At 41.0% G+C, this 22,803-nt stretch overlaps 1 protein-coding gene across 34 annotated transcripts in view; it reads right to left on the bottom strand.

Moving 5' to 3' along the window:
- The window catches only part of ANK3 (ankyrin 3), a 592,702-nt gene that overhangs the window by 222,194 nt on the left and 347,705 nt on the right, over positions 1-22,803 (bottom strand). For 33 of the 34 annotated variants that reach the window (XM_031956914.1, XM_031956919.1, XM_031956910.1 and 30 more), the window contains exons 2-4: positions 1,453-1,554; positions 773-871; positions 403-501 (exon numbers count right to left, since the gene is read on the bottom strand). In XM_031956914.1, the coding sequence (XP_031812774.1) occupies positions 403-501; positions 773-871; positions 1,453-1,554 (300 nt within the window). Of the gene's footprint in view, positions 1-402; positions 502-772; positions 872-1,452; positions 1,555-14,792; positions 15,429-22,803 lie in introns of those variants that run through there. The other variant, XM_031956920.1, reaches the window with a different exon arrangement.

Raw genomic sequence — 22,803 nt, 5'->3', positions numbered from 1 at the left:
CTGAATTTTCTGAACCCAAATACAGGCCCATTCATTAACAGATATGCTTTCAGAGGTAAGTGGGTTCTAGGCAACTTCTTCATTTCTAAGTTAGAGATGATACTGCAGCGGACCTTAAAATTCAGCAGGTTTGGGCAATGATATGGGTTCTTTTTTTTTCCTTCTGCCTAGGATTCCATCTTATTTCCAAGTGGTATATAAAATGCATGTATGTACCTATTTACATAAGCACACAGATATATTCACATGTGTTTATGTATGTACATACACATATATACAAGTAAACATACAAATAGGAAAAAACTACTCATGTAATTGTACCCATAAAATTGGCTATATACAATCAATCAATAAACATTTATTAGGTGCTTACTGTATGTGAGACACTGTAAGCCTCCTTACCTGAGATTGTGCATTGAGGTTGGCTCCGTTTGTTGCCAATACTTTTACAACTTCTGTCTGTCCCGCCAGAGATGCTATGTGCAATGCTGTGTTGCCTTTCTGCAAGAAGAAAGATCACAGAACGTTGTTGACACACTTACTGTCACATCTGTGTTCTAAGACCTCCAATCCGCACTACTGGGCTTTTCAGGCTGAACTGGCACCCAAATAAGAGAGATATTTATAAGTCATAATGGTATCATAATGCTATAACTGTCAGCAGCAGTTGACTGGACGTGACAGATTATCTCTCTAAATCCGTTCTGGGTTTCAATCGTCGGGGACCTTGATGATCGGACAATTAAAAGAACCGTTGGTTGAAGACACTGACCTTTGTTGCCGCATCCACATTGGCTTCTCGATGTATCAGTTCAGATACGACTTCCACGTGCCCTTCTTTGGAAGCCAGATGGAGGGCATTCAACCCATTCTGATGAAAAATAATGAGAAAGCTTAATTGGGCATGTTGAAAAGTCATTCATGGATTCTCCAGATAACAAAGCTCACCAATGAACTCATGAGACAATGGCCTACATGTAAATGTTATAAGAATTTTAGTTAGTCAGCTAAAGATCCTAAGATTAAATGACTTCTTATGATCATCAATGAATTTCAGAACACATTAGAAGACAAATTATTTTGGGATTTGAAAGCTTTGATGTAGTAATGTGTTGTTTTTTGAGCAAGTTATTGGTTACAAAGGGTTTTTTCCCCCTCTTTTTCTGGGGTGTTTGGAGGTGGGATAGAGGGAAAACAGATTTTTGTTCATTAAAAATAAAAATAAATTTTAAAAAGCAATAAATTTCATATGCCCTGCTATCAAAAACATAGAAAAACCAAGATCATGTAAATACTTTCTTAGCCCGGCAAAGGAAGACTTTGATACTGACGTTGAGGTGGAGGAAGAGGCAGGAAGGTAGAAATATGTTAATATTAAGCAAATTTTTTTTACAAAGAAAATATTCCCAAAGTTGAGAGAAGATATCAAGTTCTGGGCTCCCCAGGCCTGACCTGATTGCAGATGTTGATGTCTACTCCATTCTTGATATAGTCGAGTGCCTTTTCTAAGTTTCCAGCTCGAGCAGCTCTTAGGTAGCTGGCATTTGCATCAGACTGAAAGAGAAAAAAAAGAAGAGGTTAAGAAATGAGATGGAGTTGTTTCCTTTTGCCAGCCTAGCTTCCAATCTCCAAAAGGCAGAAAAGAAAGATTGGGACACCAGGGTGATGACAAATTTTGTCACTGTTGGGCCCAATGGGAGTGACCAGATGTCCTTGGTGAAAGTCTAAGAAAACCCCAAGAAACAAAGCTCCTTGGAAACTCTAGCTATAGTTGCATAAATATATTACTATTTTACAGTTATCCTTGAGGTACTGTCAGAAAGGTATACAGACCAAAAAAAATGAGGAGAGAGAGAGAGAGACAGAGAGAGAGAGACAGAGAGAGAGAGAGAGAGAAAGAGAGAGAGAGAGAAAAAGAGAAATGAAGAGGAGGAGGAAGAAGGGGGGAGAGAGGGGGGAAGGATAATGGAGAGGGGGAAGGAGACAAATATACACAGAGAGAAAGAGTAGGGGGGAAAGAAAAGAGGAAGAAGGAAAGGACAAGAAGAGAGGTAAAGTGAGAGAAAGAAGGGAAAGAGAAGAGGAAAGTGGAAAGGAGAAAAAAGAAAAAGAGAGGAAGGGAGAGAGAAGAAAAAAAGGGAGAGAGAGAACATTGACACAATAAAAATTATTGGAATACAGAAATTAGTGTGACTCTTAGAAAATCCAATTGTAAACACCTTCCTTCTTTGCTGACCCCATTAAGCATTTAGAAAGCTGACTTCTTAATTGTTATGAACTTGGGAAGAAGTTGATTTTGGAAGGAACTGCTTGTAGACATCTAGAACAGATGTTAAATTCCTTGTGGGAAAAAATACCCTATTAGCCTTTGCAGGTTAATGATGTACCTCAATCATTCAACGGGCATTTATGAATTTTCTGATTGGAGGCATTGCACCAGGCTCTGAGCGTACAAAAAATAAAAACCAAAAACATGGACTTTCTATTCTGTTGGGAGACATGTGCATGCATAGAAGTATGTGCAGAATAACTCCAAAGCAGTTTCAGAGGGAGGACATTAGCAGTTGGAATGATCCCGAAAGGCTGGAGCTGAGTTGTAGGAAAACTGGGGGGTCGAAGATGCAAAGGTGTGGGAGAAGGCATTAATCCTCATCATGGGGGATGAGTGCCAAGTAATGGAAACAGGAGATGAAGTTTTGTGTGTGAGGAACAAGGTCAGTTTGGCTCTGAGCTGTCCAAGTTACAGTTTGGAGAAAACTCCGTCAGGAGCTCGGACACCCGTTTGCCTGGAAACGTGCCCGCTGACACAAGCTAAAACCAAATGAACTCTCTGACAGGTTACATCTTTACACGAAGCAGCCAGGAAGAACAGTTTAGGGCATGGAGGGAGACATGGGTTTTGTTTAGTTGTTTTGGTCACTTGGTCCTGCCCAATACAGCACAAAAGTAATTTTCTTGGAAGACTCAAATAGCTCTCAATCACACAGAACTTTGCGATTTATAAAAGCTTCCTCCACAAAATCCCAATTGCTATAGCAGTCCAATCTATTATCAACTTCCCTTTTTTATAAGTGAAGAAAATGATACTCAGAAAAGTGTCTCTGGCCACAAAATAAGTCCATGGCAGATTCAGGTTTAAAACCTCAAATTCTCTCCCATTCTGATTAATTGAAAAGTAGCTGTGAAAGGCCTATTTCCCATGCATTAGAGATACAAATATAAATATAAAACAGAAAGAATAAAACAATCCCCACTTTTTAAGAACTTAACTTTGCAAATAATATAGATATTCCATTGTATTTTATGAGATGAACAAAATCAAGAAGATGAGAGCAAGAAAGAACGATGACAAAATGATGTATATTTTGGGATTTTTTTCTTTGCTATTCAAACAGTTTATTTGAGTTGAGAAACTGAGATAAAGCACAAAATTCGAGTAGATGAGACTTTTCAGGCAAGTATCTGGGATTGTAAATTATTATAATGAGATAGATACCCCAGTATGCATTTGTTATGGAAGAGGAGCAAAGAGGGAGGGGATGTTGTGAAGACTTTAAACAAAGACACAGATTAAGTTGGAGCCAGGAGTTAGGTGGAAGAAGGGAAGTGATAAGGGAACTGGTCAAAGTCTTTGGCAATTTGGATAAAGGAGACTTCTTTGAGGATATTCACTTCTGCCTGGAAAAGTGTGGCTTCCCCTATCTCCCCACCAGTTAGAGAAGAAGTGAGCCGGATGAAAATGGTTCACAATCCACTTTGTGTTGGCTGAATGGCTTATCTGTGGATTTTTCCAGGAGGGCCCTGATGCTGTCCTTGGAACTCATGACAGCCGGCCGCCTGAATATTTTGACTGCCAGAGATAAAGGTTAAAAGCTAAAAGCCCCATTGACTAAGTTCCAGGACAAGAAAACAACTCACAGGACACAAAGAAGTCAGAATAGAATGAAAGATTTAGGAGCTCAGCCAGCTCAAGTGGTTTTAATCAGGGAGAGGTTTACTTGTCCTTTTGCATCTTGTCTTGGTATAAGGCACTGATGGCTGAATCTATTCAAAATTATACTAGTTCTTCATCCTAATTAGACTTTGGGCAAGGAAGAGATGAACTAGACTATTCAATATTTACCCTTAAATATGACTACTCTTTCCTTTCTTCCCTTAAATCCATCTGCAACTTTGGGATTTAAAAGGAAAAGAAGAGAAAAGAAATGAAGGGAAAAGGAAGGGGAGAGAAAAAGGAGGGAAGCCAGGAGAAGGCCAAAGGATATAGAATTATTCAAAGAAAAAACATTTATTAAGCACTCATTATGTGCCAGGCACTTAAGTGAGAACCAAAGGGATGACCCCTCTTATCTCCATCAGAGAAGGCATGGAAGAGGGGAAAGAGCATCCTCCTTACTAGCTGTCTGATCCCAGATTGTCTTTTCCCCTTCCCATTTGCCTGGAGACTGCTGGGAAATCAGTAATGACTGACTGAGAGTTAAAGAAGATGATGAGAAGCACAGTGCCAAAATGCCTCCGAAAGCTTTTATTCTCCCACAAGATTCCTCACCCTCTCTTCTGTCATCACAAGAAGCCAACATTTCCTCTCTTGCAAAAATACTAGGATTGCCCCCTTATCCCGCCAGGTGTTACTGGTTTACAATTTTGCTCTATTTTTCCATTTGAAGTGAATACCTCAAAAGCTATTTGAGAGAAAGTACTGCTGGAGGAAATGGAATCTTCAGAGAGTCTGTGCTCAGTCAGAGAGAGGGTCACAGGGAGCCCTTCATTTTGTAAGTCATTAGGACCGGCAGGAGATAGAGGCAAAACAGATCAGCATTTTATAGGGTGACCAAGATGGGAGAGCACAACTCACAGAATTGAGTCTCTTTGGTCATCATTCAATGTCAGATCAATTTCTCATAGTCATTAAATAGACAACGAGAATTAGCTGCCCTGAAACAGTGGCACATCTGTCCCCGGCTATCTTCCTAATGCCCCCCTTTTGGCACAGGCCCTTATGGCTGAAGCGACAAAATGCCCCACTCCTCATTCCAGCATCTCAATTCAAACCAATTTAACAGATATTAATCGCCAACTATACAAAGACAAAAAAAGGAAACAGTTCTTGTCCCCAGGGAATTTGTGATCTATGAGATAGGATCATTTGGATAGGGCCTCAATTAAGGTAGTAATCACGTGAGGGGAGAAAACAGAGACAGAGACCTAGAAGTAATAGGACTTGGCAACTGGGTGGGGATGAGGGAGAGGGAAGAGTTAACTATGGCTCCAAGATAGTAATTTTTGGTGACTGTTGGCTCCAACAGGAATAGAGAAGTTTAGAAGAAGAAAAATTTGTGGAGGGAAAAGAATCACTTCCATTTTGGTTGTGGTACATTTAACATGATGGCGGGACTTCCAGGTAGAGACATTGGGCAGCGATTCTTGCAGAGTGCAGAGAGAAGTCTGCCATGTTTGTACTGGGTTGCAAGGCTGGAGGCAGGCTGACCCTAGGGTTGGAGGCAGGCTGCCCCTGGGTCATGGTGGCCTTTGGATTCCAGGCTAGAGGCTAGGCTTTATCACATACACAGGAGAGGAAGCCGGAAGTCTGTGAGTAAACCTGGTCTTGGGATTGATAGCAAGGGGTGAGACCGGAATGATGAGGGCAGTTAGGGAACTCCCAGAAAGAACAGTGAGGTGTGCTGCAAAAGCCCAGGTGGGGAATTGGGAACGGAATGGAAGAACCTGTCCATCCATAGCATCCAAGTGCTTCCCACGGAGGGCACTGGACCAAATTCTTCAGATAGGAAGGCAAAACACAGGCCTGCCTTCAAGGGGTTCATCTCCATTCTAACAGAGGAGATGAAAAGATGGTGATATGTACAGAGTGTGAGGGAAGTCATTTCAGAGGGGGACTTATGGAGAGAGGGGGGAGGACCCCGACTGAGAGGATCAGAAAGACCAGAAGAAGTCGCCCTGATATTCAACTAAACATAAGTGATGCAGTGGATAAAATGCCAGGCCTGGGCCCAAGAATACCTGAGTTCAAAACCAGCCTACAGACACCTACTGTGTAACCCCAAGCAAGTTACTTCTACTGCTTGCTTTAGTTTTCTCATCTGTAGGATGGGGGTAGGAAATAACTCCTACTTCACAGAGTTGTTGGGAGGATCAAATGAGATATTTGTAAAGTGCTTAGCACAATGCCTGGCAAACAGTGGGTGCTACTTAGATATTAGCTATTATCATTCATTTTCCCAATCACCTTTTCCTCTGCTTTTCCCACATCTCCATTAAAATCTCTCCTCTCCTCTCTCTCTCTCTCTCTCTCTCTGTCTCTCTCTCTCTCCTTCCCTGCCTCCCTCCTTCCCTCCCTTTCTCTCTGTCTCTCTCTCTCTCCTTCCCTCCCTCCCTCCCTCTCTGTCTCTGTCTCTGTCTCTCTCCCTCTCTTTCTCCATCTCTCTCTCCCCCCACTTTTCTTTTCCCCATATCTGAAGAGCCAGCTGCCTCTTAGCCAAAAGCCAGATCAGGAGAATATCAGGGACTGACAGCTCACCGAGAAGAGACTTACAGACTCTGGCCAGAGCCATCAGGAGGGAGTCCACAGGTTCCCCTGGATCACGTCTTGTCCCTGTCCCAAACAGGCCAGGTTTCTGAAAAAGGGGATGCCCCCTAAGGGGCCTGGCCCGTCTCTTAAACTTGTGGTGCTGTGGGAACGCCTGGGATTTTCATCAGTGTCTCCATTTCCCCAGGACCTAGACCAGCTGCCCAGACTTGCGGATTGACAGATGACACCAGCCATTGACCAGAAGGGGAGCAGGACTAGTTGTGTGTAGAGGGAGATAATCAGGAGCTCAGGTGTGATTTCTCCTCCAGGAGGGTCTTGATTACAGTCACCAAAGGGCAGGGATTGTGACCGGCTCCCAGACTGACCATTATTTGTTTGGAAGGAAACCACCTTCAGAGAAGGCTCCTGTTTATGGGGCAGAAGCTGCAGCCACAGGCCACAGTCCTTGGGGGCTGCTGCTAACGTGCTGTGTGCCCATGAACAAGGCCTAAGTGGGACCAGACCATGTACGCACCTACGGCCAATGACCGTGAGCGCGTGCATTCAAATGGCGTCTATCTGAGACTTCCAATTCCCGACTCTTGGGAGAAAAATTTTCTCTCTCATTTTTTCCAGTTACAGTTGTGGCGTTTGGTGAGCAGATTTCAGGAAGGAGTTCAAAAGGTTTTCTTTAAGGATGGAAAATGCCTCTGAGATCACTGTGGGGAAGCCTCTCTATTTACGGGACAGCAAGATAGCTCACTGGATAAAGAGCTGGGCCTGAAATCCAGAAGTTCTGAGTTCAAATATAGCCTAAGGCAATTATTAGCTATGTGGCCTTGGATAAATCATCCCTTGTTTGCCTCAGCTCCTCATCTGTGAAATGGGAACATACTGAAGAAGGAAATGGCACGGCACTCCATTATCTTTACCAAGAAAACCCTTTGGACAAAAGTCCAGGAATCATTGAACAACAACAATTCTGTCTGACGAGCATTTCTATGTTTAGGATTCAATGCTTGCCACCTCTTGAGAGATGCACGATGGGCTCAAGATGCAGAACAAGACCCTTATTTTCAGATAAAGTCAAGGCGAGAATCTCTGAGAAAAGAGAACTCTCTTTTTTTTTTTTTTTTTTTTCTTTTCCAACAGAGCTGGTGTTGGGAGGATGAGGAGGGATTGAGATAAGGTAACACAAAAAATAGCAGAGGGTCCTGAGACATTTAGTATTTATGTATTTTTATTCAGAGGTTAATGAACACCAAAAAGCACATTTTCACATACAAAGGAGAAGAGAAAAAAGTCATCTTAACTTATGAATCTCTATTATATACAGTTCGCTTTCGGGGGAGCATATAATACTTTCTAAGCCGCCCTGCTTATCTGTATTTCCTTCTGAAATTTCTCCTGCTCTTTTCTGTGCATTAAAAAACATGACTTCTCTGACCCATCCCACCTCTTGCTTTTCTTCTTCTATTGAGATATCTTTTTTAAAATGTAGAGAAGGAGAGGCAGACCAGAAACACAGGCAAGCAAGACTACATTGAAGACTACAGGTTGAAACAATCACACACATAAAAACAAAAGCAAGGTGTCTGGAAGGGAGATCTGCAAGTCAGATCTCCCTTCTCCTCTGTATATCAAAACGCCCATGTCATTTGGTGCTTCTAAATTCAAACAAAAATGCTTTTAAAAAATACTAAACACATAAGACAAGACCTTGGCAAACTAGAAATCAGTTAGGCAGAAAGGAGGATTCTTGTATCATATATTATCAATCCATCATTTTCAATCAATCGACAAGCTTTGATTAATCCCCTCCCATGTGCCAGGTTCTGTGCTAGGTGTTAGGGATACAAAGAGAAAAATGAAATTATCCTTGCCCTTAGGGAGTTTACGTTCTATCTATATTTCTATCAGAAAGCCAACTGGAACATCCATATCCATAGATGTATATACATATACAAGATAAATATAAGTTACAAATTTGGGATTGGAGGGGAAGTTTTAGTAGGAAGTGAGGAGGAGAAAAGGCTCCATAGAAAAGGTGACACTGGACTGAGTTCTGAAGGAGATTGGGAATTTCCAAGAGATGGAGGTGAGGAAGGGGCACCTTCTTGGCTTGGGGGAAGGGCATCCAAGCCATTTTTAAAAAATTACTTGAATAAGAGTTTATACTTTAGAGCTGAAAAGATCTTAAAGACATTTAGGATTTCTGTAATCTTCTTAAGGCACAGGAAATAATAATGCATGTTTAGAGCTGGAAGGAAGATTGCCCCGTCCAATCTTCCCCTTTGCCCAGATCTGGAACTTGGGCACAGAGTGAGAAATATAGGAGGTAGAGAGAAGGCTGGGAATCCTGACTCAGGAATACTTGAGTTCAACAGATACTTTCTGTGTGACACTGGGAGAAAAAAAAAAATCATCATTTGGCTCAGTTGTCTCATGTGTAAAATGGGGATAAGAATAGTACTAACTTCTATCATATTAAAATATGATAATATTTGTGAAGCATTTTGCAAACCTTTTAAAATGCTAGCTCTTATTACTTATACCATATACCTAATAATATATATTAGGTATATATTATACCTATATATATTATATAATATATATTATATATATAATATATATTACCTATATATATGTCTATATATAATATATATACCTATATTACCTAACATATATATGTTATTATACCTATAGATGTATACCTATATATATTACACATATATACCTATATATCTATAATACCTATATTTCCTATATATATTACCTATATCTATCATTCTATCTATGTACCTATATATATCTATATACATATACCTATTCACCCAGTAATCACAAAGATTAGGGTCAAGCTCCTCCTCCACCTCCAAACCTCCTGTTGTTTCTAATCCACCACACTGTCAACTCCCTGCTCAAGCCTTCAGTAGCTCCCTATTACCAAAATGTGATGTTCTGGGTTTAGCATCTAAAGCCTCCCTCCTTCTAAGCCCACCCTACTTATGCTCACTTCATTTTAGCCTAACTAGTTCCCAGCAATTTGCAGCCCTCCTTCTTCATGTCTCGCTTGCCTGGGATATACTCCCTCCATTTCTCTGTCTGCTGCCACATTTATGTCTTTGGGGGAGGGTTGTGTGGTCCAGTTTGGAAACAGCGGATCTAGGTTCCATCTGAAGCCTCTTACTGTCTGAAAGGCCTTTCCTTTCTCATCTCAGTGGAGCGAGAGCATTGGACCATTGGCCCTGGGATCCTTTCTAGCACTAAATCTCTGCTCAGTGATGGGTGAATTTCCTCCCAAACCTTAATTTCTTCACCTGTAACACAGATCAAGCATTCTTAAGCTAATCCTGAATTTATTTTTAATCTGTTTTTAAAATTGTATTTCAGTGTAATTGATTTCTTTTCTAACCTCCTGTGTTTTTATGTTCTTTATTTAAAAACATTACTCTGAGAAGGGGTCTAGTGGCTTCACTGGCGATGGCCATAGGGGCTTATAATCGAGAATAAGGCAAGAACCCTGGGCTAGGTGGGCTCTGGCATCGTATCTGGTTCCGGTCCAGAATTTTAAAGTCGAGTAGGCACTTTTTCCAGAAAGTCCTCCCAGACTGCACCTGGAATCCTCTGCCTAAATTTTTTCCTTAGGACTTTCTACCTCTCTGGTACCTGTCTCCTCCCTCCCGCCTATGATTCATTGTCATCTCCTGGGCTATTTTCATATTGGTACGTCTAGCCTAAAATCCAGCATTTCCATTCTGAGGTCTGCAAAGCAAACATCTCCTTTGATAGTCACAACACCTGGGAGATAGAAACTATTATTGCCATTGCATTTTACAGTTGGGGAAACCGAGGCAGACAGAGAGGTTAAGGGACTTGCTCAAGACCCCCTAATTTAAGGGCCAAGGCCGGTCTCCCTGACTCCAGGTCCAGACCTCTGTCTCCTGTGCAGAGGAGTACAGTTTACAGTCTTCCCTCCTATTTGAGTCTGTGACCAGTTTTTACCGGGGAAGGCCTGGGGTTCTGCAAGATTTTGTCCTTTTAGATTTGATAGCTTCCCAGTTAGTGGAAATAAAGCTAGCATTTTCTGCATCAATAGATCAGCTAAGCAGAAGAATGGGGGAGAAGGGAGGGAAGAGGGAGGGCTTAATGAAAGGAGGAAAATGCCCCAAAGGGCAGCTTAGATCACCAGACACCATCCCCACAGCCCCAGTTCTGGCAGCTGCTGCCTGCAGAGACCCCTAGCGCAGGGTCAGGCTGCTTTTGTTTACAGGGATGTCCCATGAGAGTAACTTAAGGTCATCCTTTCAAATGAGGTCATTGTTCCCCCAACAAATGTCCAGCGTGGTTAGTGTCTCCGAATTGGGAAGGTGACCAGAAAGCCTCCTGGTGGGACAGCTGGGGATGGAGACAGTGGGCTGGTGGCCACGGCCCAGCCTTGGGGAGGAGGGATGCTGGGCCTTCTGGACCTCAATAGGGGAGGGGAAGAGAGTGGTCTGGCCAACCCTGGTCTTTTACTTTGGGCTCGGTGCTCACTCTAGGGGCTGGTGTTTTTTATGTCTGCTTTTGAGAAAGTGAGAGAGACAGAGACAAAGATGGGGGCGAGGGGAAAGGGGAAGAGAAAAAGAACTAGGGAAACACAAAGAGATAGAGACAGGAGTGCAACAGGACAAAGAAAGAAACCACCAATTATTTATTAATTTATTACTATGAGCTGGGCTTGGGTGCGAAGCACTGGGCTATAAAAGAAAGGCAAATGGAAATAAACCAAAGGCTGATCCTGTACTCAACAAGCTTAAACTCTAATGGGGGAGCTAACAAGGAAATAACTGGGGACCAAGTCTGGAAGGGGAAAACATTTCTGGATCCCGACAGAGACTAATTAGCAATAAAAAGAAATAAGAATAGAGAAGCTTTTTTTGTGGGTGCAGAAACAAGGAAAAGGAATTGCACTGGATTTCTCCAGAATAATTTGTGCTGAATGTCAGTCCCAGCTCCTGGAACCACCTTTGGGAGCCTCAGAAGGATGGAGCAGCCCCTATAAACATCATAAAATCATCTGCTCACAGCTCATTTTGTCCAGCCCTCCTCTTCCCCCAGGAAACCGAGGTCTAGAAAAGTAGGAGGAAATGACAGGGGATCCACCACGGATGTTTTTCTATTCCAGGGCATGGTTTGTATTTTTAGTTCAGGTGAGGAGAAACATTTCAGGAGAACGCGGTTATGCAACGGGGCTGCCGGCATCTCTAAAGATGGTAAAATATTTATCCATCCTTTTAAGTGTGCAAGGTGCTCGGGGAACAAATCTGAAACATCAAATTTATCAGCTAAGTCTGAGATTTCACCTCCAAAGGAGAAACATTTCTGAAAAGCTGGCGAGCTCATTATGAGTTCTGATCCACCCTCCTCTCCCTGACCCATTTTCGCTATCTCTTGGGAGGAAGTGATGCTGCTGAGTTGGGAATGTGGTAGTTTTGGGGAAAACCCCACAAAATTATCCACAGGACTCAGTCCTCAGCAATACTCCCTGCATAAAACCACCTTGTCAGAGACTGCTAACTTCTTAATCCACAACGATGAAAAAAGAAACAAAACGATCAAGATTCGGCCATTCCCAAAACATTCATATTTGGGAGGGCATGTTTTTTCCCCTGTCAGGTGGAAATAAGATCATAAGAGCAGCATGGTTTGGGATCAGGAGTGCTCTTTATAGAATACTGCCTCTTCTACTTATTTCCTAGCTGGTTTCCTTTTCCCTGTACTTCTGGCTTCCTTCAAGACCCCAGTTCAAATCCCACCTTCTACAGGTTTCCCAGTGTCCCTTCCCTCCACACCCTTTTTGTTACTTCTCAGATTTCTTTACCTTAGTCCCATAGAGATCTTACAGGTACCTAATTATTCCCATATCTTCATTTAACTGGGAGCTTCCCAAGGGCAGCCTGGTGCCTCCTACATAAAAAGCACTTAAGTTATTGCTGTTATTGGTCCTTAGTTTTGGAAGAGGACCAAGGGCACTAATAAGTGCTTGTTGACCCATTGACAGATTGGTTAGTTCACTTAACCTCTCTGGGTCTCTGTTTCCTCATTTGTAAAAGCAGCTCCAGTCCTCTGAGTCTGTGGCCTGCAAGGATGGAGGCTGAGGGCACAAATGAATAAGTTAAGGGAGATCCATGACAGTCCTTCCTGTCACTGAGGGTCAGGTGGAAGGGGTGACTTGTCCCAAGTTATTACATCACCAAATATCACATCAAAGATTCATATCTGGGTCTCTTCATCTTGTTTCATTATACTGTCCCTATATAATCAATCAGTCAACTATCACCTTTCTTAAGCACCTATTATGTGCCTTCCCCTTTTCTAGGCACTGGAGATACAGAGACAATCACAATCCATAAAAGAACTCACATTCTATTAAGGTAAACTACATGCACATAAAACCACATGCACAATATAGCAGTGAATCTATAAACATCTTAAGGCACCTACTATGTGCAAAGCATTGTGATAGAAGCTGAGCATACCTGACTATCTAACCCTAACCCTAAATGCGCCTCCCAACTCTAACCCTAACCCAGCAGTGTTACTACTGGGATTATATCCCAAAGAGATTATAAAGAAGGGAAAGGGACCTGTATGTGCACGAATGTTTGTGGCAGCCCTTTTTGTAGTGGCTAGAAACTGGAAACTGAATGGATGTCCATCAGTTGGAGAATGGCTGAATAAATTGTGGTATATGAAAATTATGGAATATTACTGTTCTGTAAGAAATGACCAACAGGATAATTTCAGAAAGGCCTGGAGAGACTTACACGAACTGATGCTGAGTGAAATGAGCAGGACTAGGAGATCATTATATACTTCAACAACAATACTAGATGATGACCAGTTCTGATGGATCAGGCCATCCTCAGCAACGAGATCAACCAAATCATTTCTAATGGAGCAGTAATGAACTGAACTAGCTATGCCCAGAAAAAGAACTCTGGGAGATGACTAAAAACCATTACATTGAATTCCCAATCCCTATATTTATGCACACCTGCATTTTTGATTTCCTTCACAAGCTAATTGTACAATAATTCAGAGTCTGATTCTTTTTGTACAGCAAAATAATGTTTTGGTCAGGTATACTTATTGTGTATCTAATTTATATTTTAATATATTTAACATCTACTGGTCATCCTGCCATCTAGGGGAGGGGATGGGGGGGGAAGAGGTGAAAAATTGGAACAAGAGATATGGCAATTGTTAATGCTGTAAAGTTACCCATGTATATATCCTGTAAATAAAAGGCTATTAAATTAAAAAAAAATGATATCAAAGTCCCTCCCTCAAGGAGCTTATGTTCCAGCAGAGGAGAAAGCACACATAATATACATACAAAAATATGTTTTTACAAATATGAGGAAATATGTTAAAATGTATTAAAAATGCATGGAAATCCATACTATGGAGCTTAGAGAATCAGGAAATGCTTTATTTGGAGCCGGAGGTCGAACTGAGTCTATCTTACATACAAAATAAATACAAATCAGATGCTTCTGAGGACACATTGGTAGCTTAAGTCACCATTTTTATGGCTCCAGTTTCCCTATTTCCATACAAAGAGTGTGAATAGATGATCATCGAAATCTCTTTGATCTCTAAACCTATGGAGCCTTTGGATCTGATACATATTTGCCAAAGGAATCAGAAGGAGGCTTTGGAGAAGACTAAGAACGCTCCTCAGAATAATAGGTTTGTGATAATTGTGGAAATATGTACACATGTTTAACATATATTGGATTACTTGCCCTCTAGGGGAGGGAAAGGGGGGAAGGGAGGGAGAAAAAGGTTTGGAACACAAAGTTTTGCAGGGGTGAATGTTGGGAACTATCTGTGCGTATGTTTTGAAAATGAAGAGCTTTATAAAAAGAAGAATGTTTAAATAAATGAAATAAATGCTCATTTCAGTTCTTTTAGTGAAAATAAAGATATTGGGTTTCCCCCTATAAGTTCAAAGACCTCTTGAAATTTATCCATGAGCCCAAGCTAGAAACATTTGTTTTTATGTTGAGTTCAGGTCCTTGTGGGAATTATCCAGGGAAGTGCTGGTAAATGTTTAACAACCAACTCTCTGAGAAAGAAAAAAATTACACAGGAAACACTTTTAAGTTTAAGCTGTGTTATATTGTCTTCAATGCTTTCTTTAAGTCTAGACAGCTAACAAATCAAACTCTGAGGTATAAACGATCACATTTCCCAAGCTACAAAAACTAGTTCTTACCTCTCTCTCACCATCTCTCTCACTCTTCCTCTCCTTTTTCTTTTTCCATTCCATCTACTCCGTCTGGCTCAATGGCTTTCCCAATGGACATTCCCTGGCTTGTCTTCTTGGCCATGCAATGAGGAGGGAGGGGGGTCCTCCAGCAAGTACCCGGACAGCATCCCAAGCCCCAATCCTTTTCAAACACTGAAAAGTGTCTGTTGATTTTGAGAGGAATGGTGCGAGAGCTGGTGGATAGTATCCCCATTACCTCATCATCTCGTGGAATCCAAGGTCAGGAAAGCCTTCAGAAATGACCTGATCCCAGCAATCAGTCAGGAATTTAGGTCACTGGATACACCAGAGGAATGAGGGCTCAGCCTCTGGCCAACAGGCTGTCTTCTCCAGCTCACACTGAGGATGCCCAAAGGACATCTCTGGGAAAGGGAAAAGGGCGGCTGGCTGATTGCAGTTTTCTAAACAACTGCCCATATGGTGTGGCACACACATAGCATCTGGGCAACCGAATGTAAATTTTTCTTCCTGTCCAAATGCTTTGATATCATGAAAATGAACACTGAATCTTTGGGTTCCTAGAATTATAGCTCTAGAGTCATAAGTGTCTTTAAAAGTTAAGCCCCTCCATTTTACTGAAGAGGAAACTGAGGCCCAGGGCAGATATGTGATTTATCCAAGTTCACTCAGAAAATAATCATCAGGGATGAGATTTGAACTTGGTGCCTTTGATTCTAATCAATGAATATTCAAGGCTGGCTGAATTCCTTCTTTCCTTCCTTCCCTCCTTCCTTCCTTCCTTCCCTCCCTCCTTCCTTCCTTCCCTCCCTCCTTCCTTCCTTCCCTCCCTTCTTCCTTCCTTCCCTCCCTCCTTCCTTCCTTCCCTCCCTCCTTCCTTCCTTCCCTCCCTCCCTCCTTCCTTCCCTCCCTCCTTCTTTCCTTCCTTCCCTCCTTCCTTCTATTTTTTCTTTTTCTAATTCTAATGATTAAAACTAGAATTCTATTATTATTAGAGCAAGGATATTTAGGTACTACAAATACAACTTTTTAAAGAGATGTTTAAAGAAAGTCACCAGAGTCGTCTAGTCCAATTTTTATTCAGAACGTGAATCTCTTAGACAGTCCCTGCCATTTACCAGCTGTGGGTCTTTGGGCAACTGACTCAACCCTTGTGTGCCTCAGGTTCATTACCTGTAAAATGAAGCAGTTTTGATTAGATGGTCTCTTCAGCTCCAGATCTATGATCATGTGATCACTACAAGAGTGGTCTACAAGGGCAAGGGAATCATTGCACCTGTTGAGAATGATGCTAAACTCTTCAAAGCATGTTGTGATTAACCAATCAGAGGGTGAAAAGATGGGTTACATTTTCTACTCGTAGACAGTTATGGACCTGTCTCCAACACAAATCAATCACCACTCTCCCCTTGTCCATTACTGATCCACACTCCTTGCCTCCTTCTCATTCCACCCACTCAATCATCAGCCAGACCAAATCATATCCTTTCTCTCCTCATCAGCTCCCTTCTGTGTTCCTCCTCTCCACTCACAGCAACCATCTTTGTCCAGGACTGAGGCCTCTCCTCATTATTACCCTCCCTACCTGAAGTCTCCCTTCTCCAACCTATCCTCTACCCAAGTACAAAAGCGATTTTCCTAAAGCACAGATCTAACCAGGTCACTCTCCTAGTCAATAAACCCTAGTGGCTCCCCGTTTATTTTAGGATCAAATTGTATTTCATCTTTATCTCATTTTATTTATATTTTTCATTCATTCATACTATATAGATTATATTTACATATTATAATTGGGGTACAGATGCAAAAAAAATTTTAACTGATAGAAGTGATCAAAAAAGTTTGCGATCATTACTCTACATTGCCACAAAAATGGTTTTTTCAATAACCTCATTTTATAAATGTGGAAATAGGAAATAGACTCCCTATACTCAAAAGTCCCCCAACTAGAGATCACCAGCATGCTCAATAGAACATCTATGTTCACAATGGTAGGTTCTGAGAGAGAGAAATAAAATGTTGAAAAGTTATAATTCCAGTCCTCATGGAGCTGGTAGAGAGATTTGAACTCAAGTTTCCTGTCTTCCAAAACTGTTCTCTTTCCATAATAACAATAATATTATTCCATGAATAATAAAAAGGTTCCACTAATAACAATCATAAAAATGGACACTCATATGGCACATTTAATCTTTAAAAAGCCTTCAACAAAGTCTATATAATTTTATCCAATTCACTATAGACAGTTTTACCTCCAATTTACAGTTGATTAAAAAGTGATTTGGGAGGGGTTAATTTTGGCAAATGCCCTCAAATTGTTCCCCACCAGTCAATGTTAAGATTCTCCCTATGGTCCTAGTCCATAGGGCCCCTAGGTCCTATGGCCATGGGCATGATGGGTGAATTCTAAATGGGATGATCCAAGGGACGGTGGAGAGGCTCCTGGTTCGTATGCTGTATTGTATGAATGAGGGTGATTTATGAGCAAGAAATATCATAAGGGTTGCAATCTTGGTCACAAACGAGAGTGGGACTATTGGAAATTTGCTTGGTTTCTGAAATGTAGAGTAGGGATGGTGGTCTGGTCCGAGCTCAAGTCTTTTCTCCCTTTCTTAACCAAGATGTGATCAAAGGTAAGTTTAAGAAGCCAAACCAGATTTTAGCCTCATCCAATATCCCCCATTAGTATTAATGGGGAATGCAGGGATAGCTGGTCCTGTCCTGAGTTCCCAGAAGGTGAAGCAATCTGTGATTATACAGCTTCATTGCTTACGGCAATAGTACCATAGACAGTTTTTTTCCCCCTGACTACTACTCCTATCATCATTATTGCTAATAATAATATGTGACATTATATGGGGCTATAATGTTTGCAAAGTGCTTTACAGCTAGCATCTCACTACAGCCTCATCATGATCCTGCGAAGTCCATTCCCGAAACCTTATTATCGCTCTTTTATGAATAAGGATGTTCAGAGACTTGCTGGGGGTTACTTAGCCGCTATACATCTGAGACAAGATTCAAACCCAAACCAAACCCCGACACAATGCCAACCTTCAACCCCTCTTGCTCTGCCAATTGGCAACATGGGAGGTGCCCCGTGTCCTGAGTTTGAAGTCAGGAAGATAGGATCACAGATTTTAGCTCTGCCCCTGAGTATCTCTTTGATCTTGGACAAATCTCTCTTTTTCAGAGCCTGAAGGAAAACGTGGTAAAATGGATGGGGTGGGATTCAGTGACTGCCTTCTCCAGCTCTAATTATGATCTAGGAAGTCTCTGCTACTGCTATCGCTACGACTTTATTAGTTTTACAAAGGACCGTCTTCCCAAAGACAATAACTCAGACTTGTTCATTTTCAAAGTCCTTTCACACATAAACCTCATATCGCAAAGCTCCCAGAACATTGATGATGAAGACGTGGCACCTCATTTTGTTGCAACTAGCCAAAAAGGTGACAGGTGTCCAAAATCTCTGGTACAGGACAGTCCAGAGCTATTCAGAACTAATATTTCTATATCTCTTTCAGTTTTGAAGAGCAATATTTGTGACATTACTCTCCCCAGTCAATAAAGGAACATTTCTTAAACATCTTCAAGTTGCCAGGGATGTTGTAGATACAAAATAAGAAACAAACTTGTCGCTTCCCTCAAGGAGGTTACATTGTCTATATCGCAACATTCTGTGATAATGTGTTGAAGGGATTCTTAAACCATTTTGCAAATAAAGAAAGGAGAGGTCAGATAGTAATTAAGCAGAAGAATTGACACTCAGATCTCTCAACTCAAAGCTTAGTGCCCATTGGACAGTGCTTTGGTTCACAGACAAGGAGAGCTCTTGACCTCCTATCCTACAAAACCTTAACCTGACTTGCCCTCATGATACCATGTTCCTACAACTGTGTCTCTGAACAAGATCCAGCTTTGGTGAATGAAGAGAAAGGTGGAAAAGGGGTAAACTACTTTTCTAAGGTTTCCTTGTAGGCAAATAGCAGAAGACAGGAGGGATTGAATGGGCTCCACCAATCGTTTGATTGGCTTAATGAAAATTTGAAGGTTAGGGAATAAGCTCCTTGAGGGCAGGGGGTATTTACTTTTTGTCTCTGTCCAGCTCATGGTAGTAGGCAGCTTATCAAGAAGCATTTACTTATAATAATGGTAACAGCTCACAATTATATAGCATTTTAAGCTTTGCAAAGCACTTCAATATTATCTCAGTTGATCCTCACAAAAGTCTGAAAAGGAAATGCTATTATTATCCCCATTTTATAGATAAGGAAACTGAAGGAGATCATAATTAAATGATGTGAGTAAAGTTAAACAGCTAATGACTGTCTGGGGTAGGATTAGAATTCAGGTCTTCCTGACTAAATCTTGCACACTATGTAACCCAGAAGCCTTTTTTCCCCCGAGGCAATTGGGGTTAAGTGACTTGCCCAGGGTCACACAGCTAGGAAGTGTTAAGTGATTTGAGCTCAGATCCTCCTGACTTAAGGGCTGGTGCTCCATCCACTGCACCACTTAGCCGCCTCCTAATTCCTCTTTTAAGCACTTATTATGGGTCAGGAGCCTTGTGTCTCCTTTGAAAGAGAGTGTTCATACGTCAAAATAAAACTGTTAAGTATTGGGCATACAAAGAAAGGCAAAAGCAGTCTCTGCCCTCAAGGGGCTTATATTCATGTAGGTAAGGGTGATGACATATGTGTAAATAAACACTTACAGGATATGTCCTGAGCAGTCTGAAGGAAATCCTTGGCTTAATAAATGGCTGTTGATTGATTGAGTCTGTCTTCCTGGTCATGCAATAAAAATGCTTTGCTACCATTGGCCAGAAGGCACCAGTTAGTCAAAATTCTGGGTTGCTATAAACAGATCCGCTTGCAAAATAGGGGCAAGAATTATGCTAAGCTCTTCTGTTGAATAACTCATGAAAATCACTGTAAAATATTCAGAGACACAGAGAAGAGCAGATAGCAGCTTTCCTAATGTTGTGAGAGGACATGAGGAAATCTGTGGACACTGTGAAATTCAAAGAGAAAATACCACTGAGAGTGCCCTTTATCCATAGCTGAGGCAGAGGCTTCTGGGACTTTGGGTACAAGGTTTCCCGGAATTATACAAAACCAATGTGAATATATGGACTTTTCCTTTTATTTGCTAACTTATGAATCAGAAGAGGGATGTCAGAGCTTCTTGTCTAAGGAACCTTAGTGTGTAGGAAGGCAGCCTTGGCAGGGGTCCTAAAATATTTAATCCAGGAAACTATTCACATTTTAAATATAGCAGCTGAATACAGTGATAAGCTAAAATTGGTCTAGGTATCAGGAGGAGAGAAAAGTATTTACTTAAGATGGCCAATTTTTTGGCATTTTATAATGCCGGGAAGGGAAGAACCTAATTTGAGTGTGGATGAGACTGGAAATGACAAATGCCATGGTTGGTTTCTAGCATATAATTATAATTTATTTGGTGGGGAGCAGTCTTGTCGATCACAAGGCACTGGCCTCCAGCTTCCTGGTCAGAAAATTACAGGTTGGGGATTGAGGCCAGAGAAGGGTTGAAGTAGGAGGTTTAGGGCACCCGAGCGAGAGGGGGCGGCAGCGACAAAGCGGGAAGGCTTCTTTAATTCATCATCCCCAAATGTTAGGGGACAGCTGGTGCAGCTGGAGCCATGTGGGAGTTGATGGCAAATGAAAATAATTTGTTAAATTTTTGTGGTTGACTTATAAGGCTTCCCCCCCTCAGAATTACCACCAAAATGCTTATTGTTCTTTCCATTTTTATTCTCCGCTTAAATCTATTTCTAGGTTCAACAAAGGGTGTGTCAAAAGGTATCTTATTAGCTGATGTTATTTCAGAATAGTTTTCTGATCAAATGCAGAGGATGAAAACATTTCATAGGAAACACAAATCTAAAGCCTATTTGCTAAAACAGCATAGCTAAATTTAGATCATATTTCAGTGAAAATTTATTAAAACTATGGTAGTCGTTCCTAACCCGAATCTCTAAATTCTTGAAGTTCAAATGATCTTTCCATGATATCTCTACTACTTTGACCCTCAATTTCTACATTTGTACAGTGGAGGGTTTGACCATATAATTTTTCAGGTGCCTTCTTGCCCAGGGTGATTCATGAGCCTAATATCAATCAATGAATCAATGAATTACAGGCATATATTAGTTTCTTGTAATATTCCACTTTGCAAAACATCGAGAATATAAGAAAAAAAGCAAAAAATAAAACAAAATACTCCTTGTCCTCAAAGAATTTACCTTCTAATGGGGTAGAAAAGATATATAAATCACATGTAAGAAAATACATACATAAGTTAAAGGCAATGAAACCAGAAACTGAGGGGATTAGAACATTTCAGTGCTTAAAAGATTCTCTCCTGAGCATAGAGATGATGTGGATGTAAGTTTTTTCATTGTCATTTTGACAAAATAAAAGTATCAAAAATTTGTATATCAACATTTAGAATGGCCTTTCATCATGTTAGAAGGAGCAAGGACTATAAAAAATACAGAGAAGCATGAACTGCTGCAGATAGAGGAGTGAGCCAACCATTAAAGGGTATATATATAACAAGTAAAACATAATGGGGCTGCTTGGTGGTGCAATAGATACATCATTGGTCCTGGGATCAGGAAGATCTGAGTTCAAATTCTGACTCAGACAATTACTAGCCATGTGACCCAGGTCAAGTCACTTAATCCTGACTGACTCAATTTCCTCATCTGTAAAATGAATTGAAGAAGGAAATGGCAAACCACTCCAGTTTCTTTGCCAAGAAAATCCCAAATGGGGTCACAAAAAACCAGAAACAATTTAACAAACACAACAATATACACATAAAGTATGTATATATGCCCATGTGCATATACATATTCATACATATAGGTGTGTATATACATACATATATATATATATATATATATATATATATATACAAAAACACAGATTATACTTAAATATATATCTGAATGTATACACATGTATTTTTATATACACACACATGTATTTGTTGATGGTAGAAAACATATGTAAAATATACACCACATGTATATGGTATTGTATATACATATGCATACCTCTCTTTTTCTCTTTCTCTTCTCTTCTCTCTTCCTCCTCCCCTTTCCTCTCCCTCCACTCTCTCTCTAAGCTCAGCCTTGCAGAAGTAGGGGATTATTGGTGTGCAACATTGCACGTACCGGCTGCCACAATTGTACTGGCTACTTTTGCTGACCTGATTCTTTCCCCCCTCTTTTCTCTTTAAATTTTTGTTACAAGGGATGGCTTGCTAGGAAGGAGAAAAAGGAAGTATATATTTGAAAGTGAAGATGACATCAAAACAAGGCACCAATAAAATAAGATTAAAAAACAGGAAATGAAAAATTATTTCTGCCAAAGCCGGATTTAGAACTTCATAGCAAGGTTAGAAAAAAAAGATTTCATAATTATCCAGGGAAGATCTGTTATCAGGAGATAGCCAAAAAAAAAAAAAAAATCAGTGTATCAATCTTTGGGCAACTACAGTTACATGATTTTCTTTGTGAGAAGTAATGGTCCATAACGAGCTGCTGTCCTCTATAATAAACATGATAAAGCTGTGCTCCACCAGCACTGCCTCCCTCACCCAAATCTGTGAGATTTAACCCAAACAGGCTCTCTTCCTCACCCCAACTTGGCTGGTAACCCAGCTGTGTATTTCTTCTCCACATCTGTCCAGATCAGGGGCATAATCTATGTTTAGGCAACGAAATGAAGCAGATTGCTCACAAAGGAATTAAAAGCCGGGAATTTAGAGTTAGAAGGACCCTCAGAGACCAGCCAGACAGCCTTTATTTCATAGATGAGTAAAAGGAACCCAAGGTGGGTGCAGTTATGAGAATGTAGTAGCGCCAAAGTTTGAACCTAGGCTCCCCTATTCCAAAGCCATTGTACTTAGTCAACTTGTTCGTCCAGTTCCCTAAATAGCTAAAGTAACTCTACATATCTAG

The sequence above is a fragment of the Sarcophilus harrisii genome, chromosome 2 (genome assembly GCF_902635505.1).
Source record: "Sarcophilus harrisii chromosome 2, mSarHar1.11, whole genome shotgun sequence".
NCBI lineage: Eukaryota > Metazoa > Chordata > Mammalia > Dasyuromorphia > Dasyuridae > Sarcophilus > Sarcophilus harrisii.
Note: the sequence above shows the minus strand (reverse complement) of the source record. Positions and strands in the feature narration are given on the sequence as shown.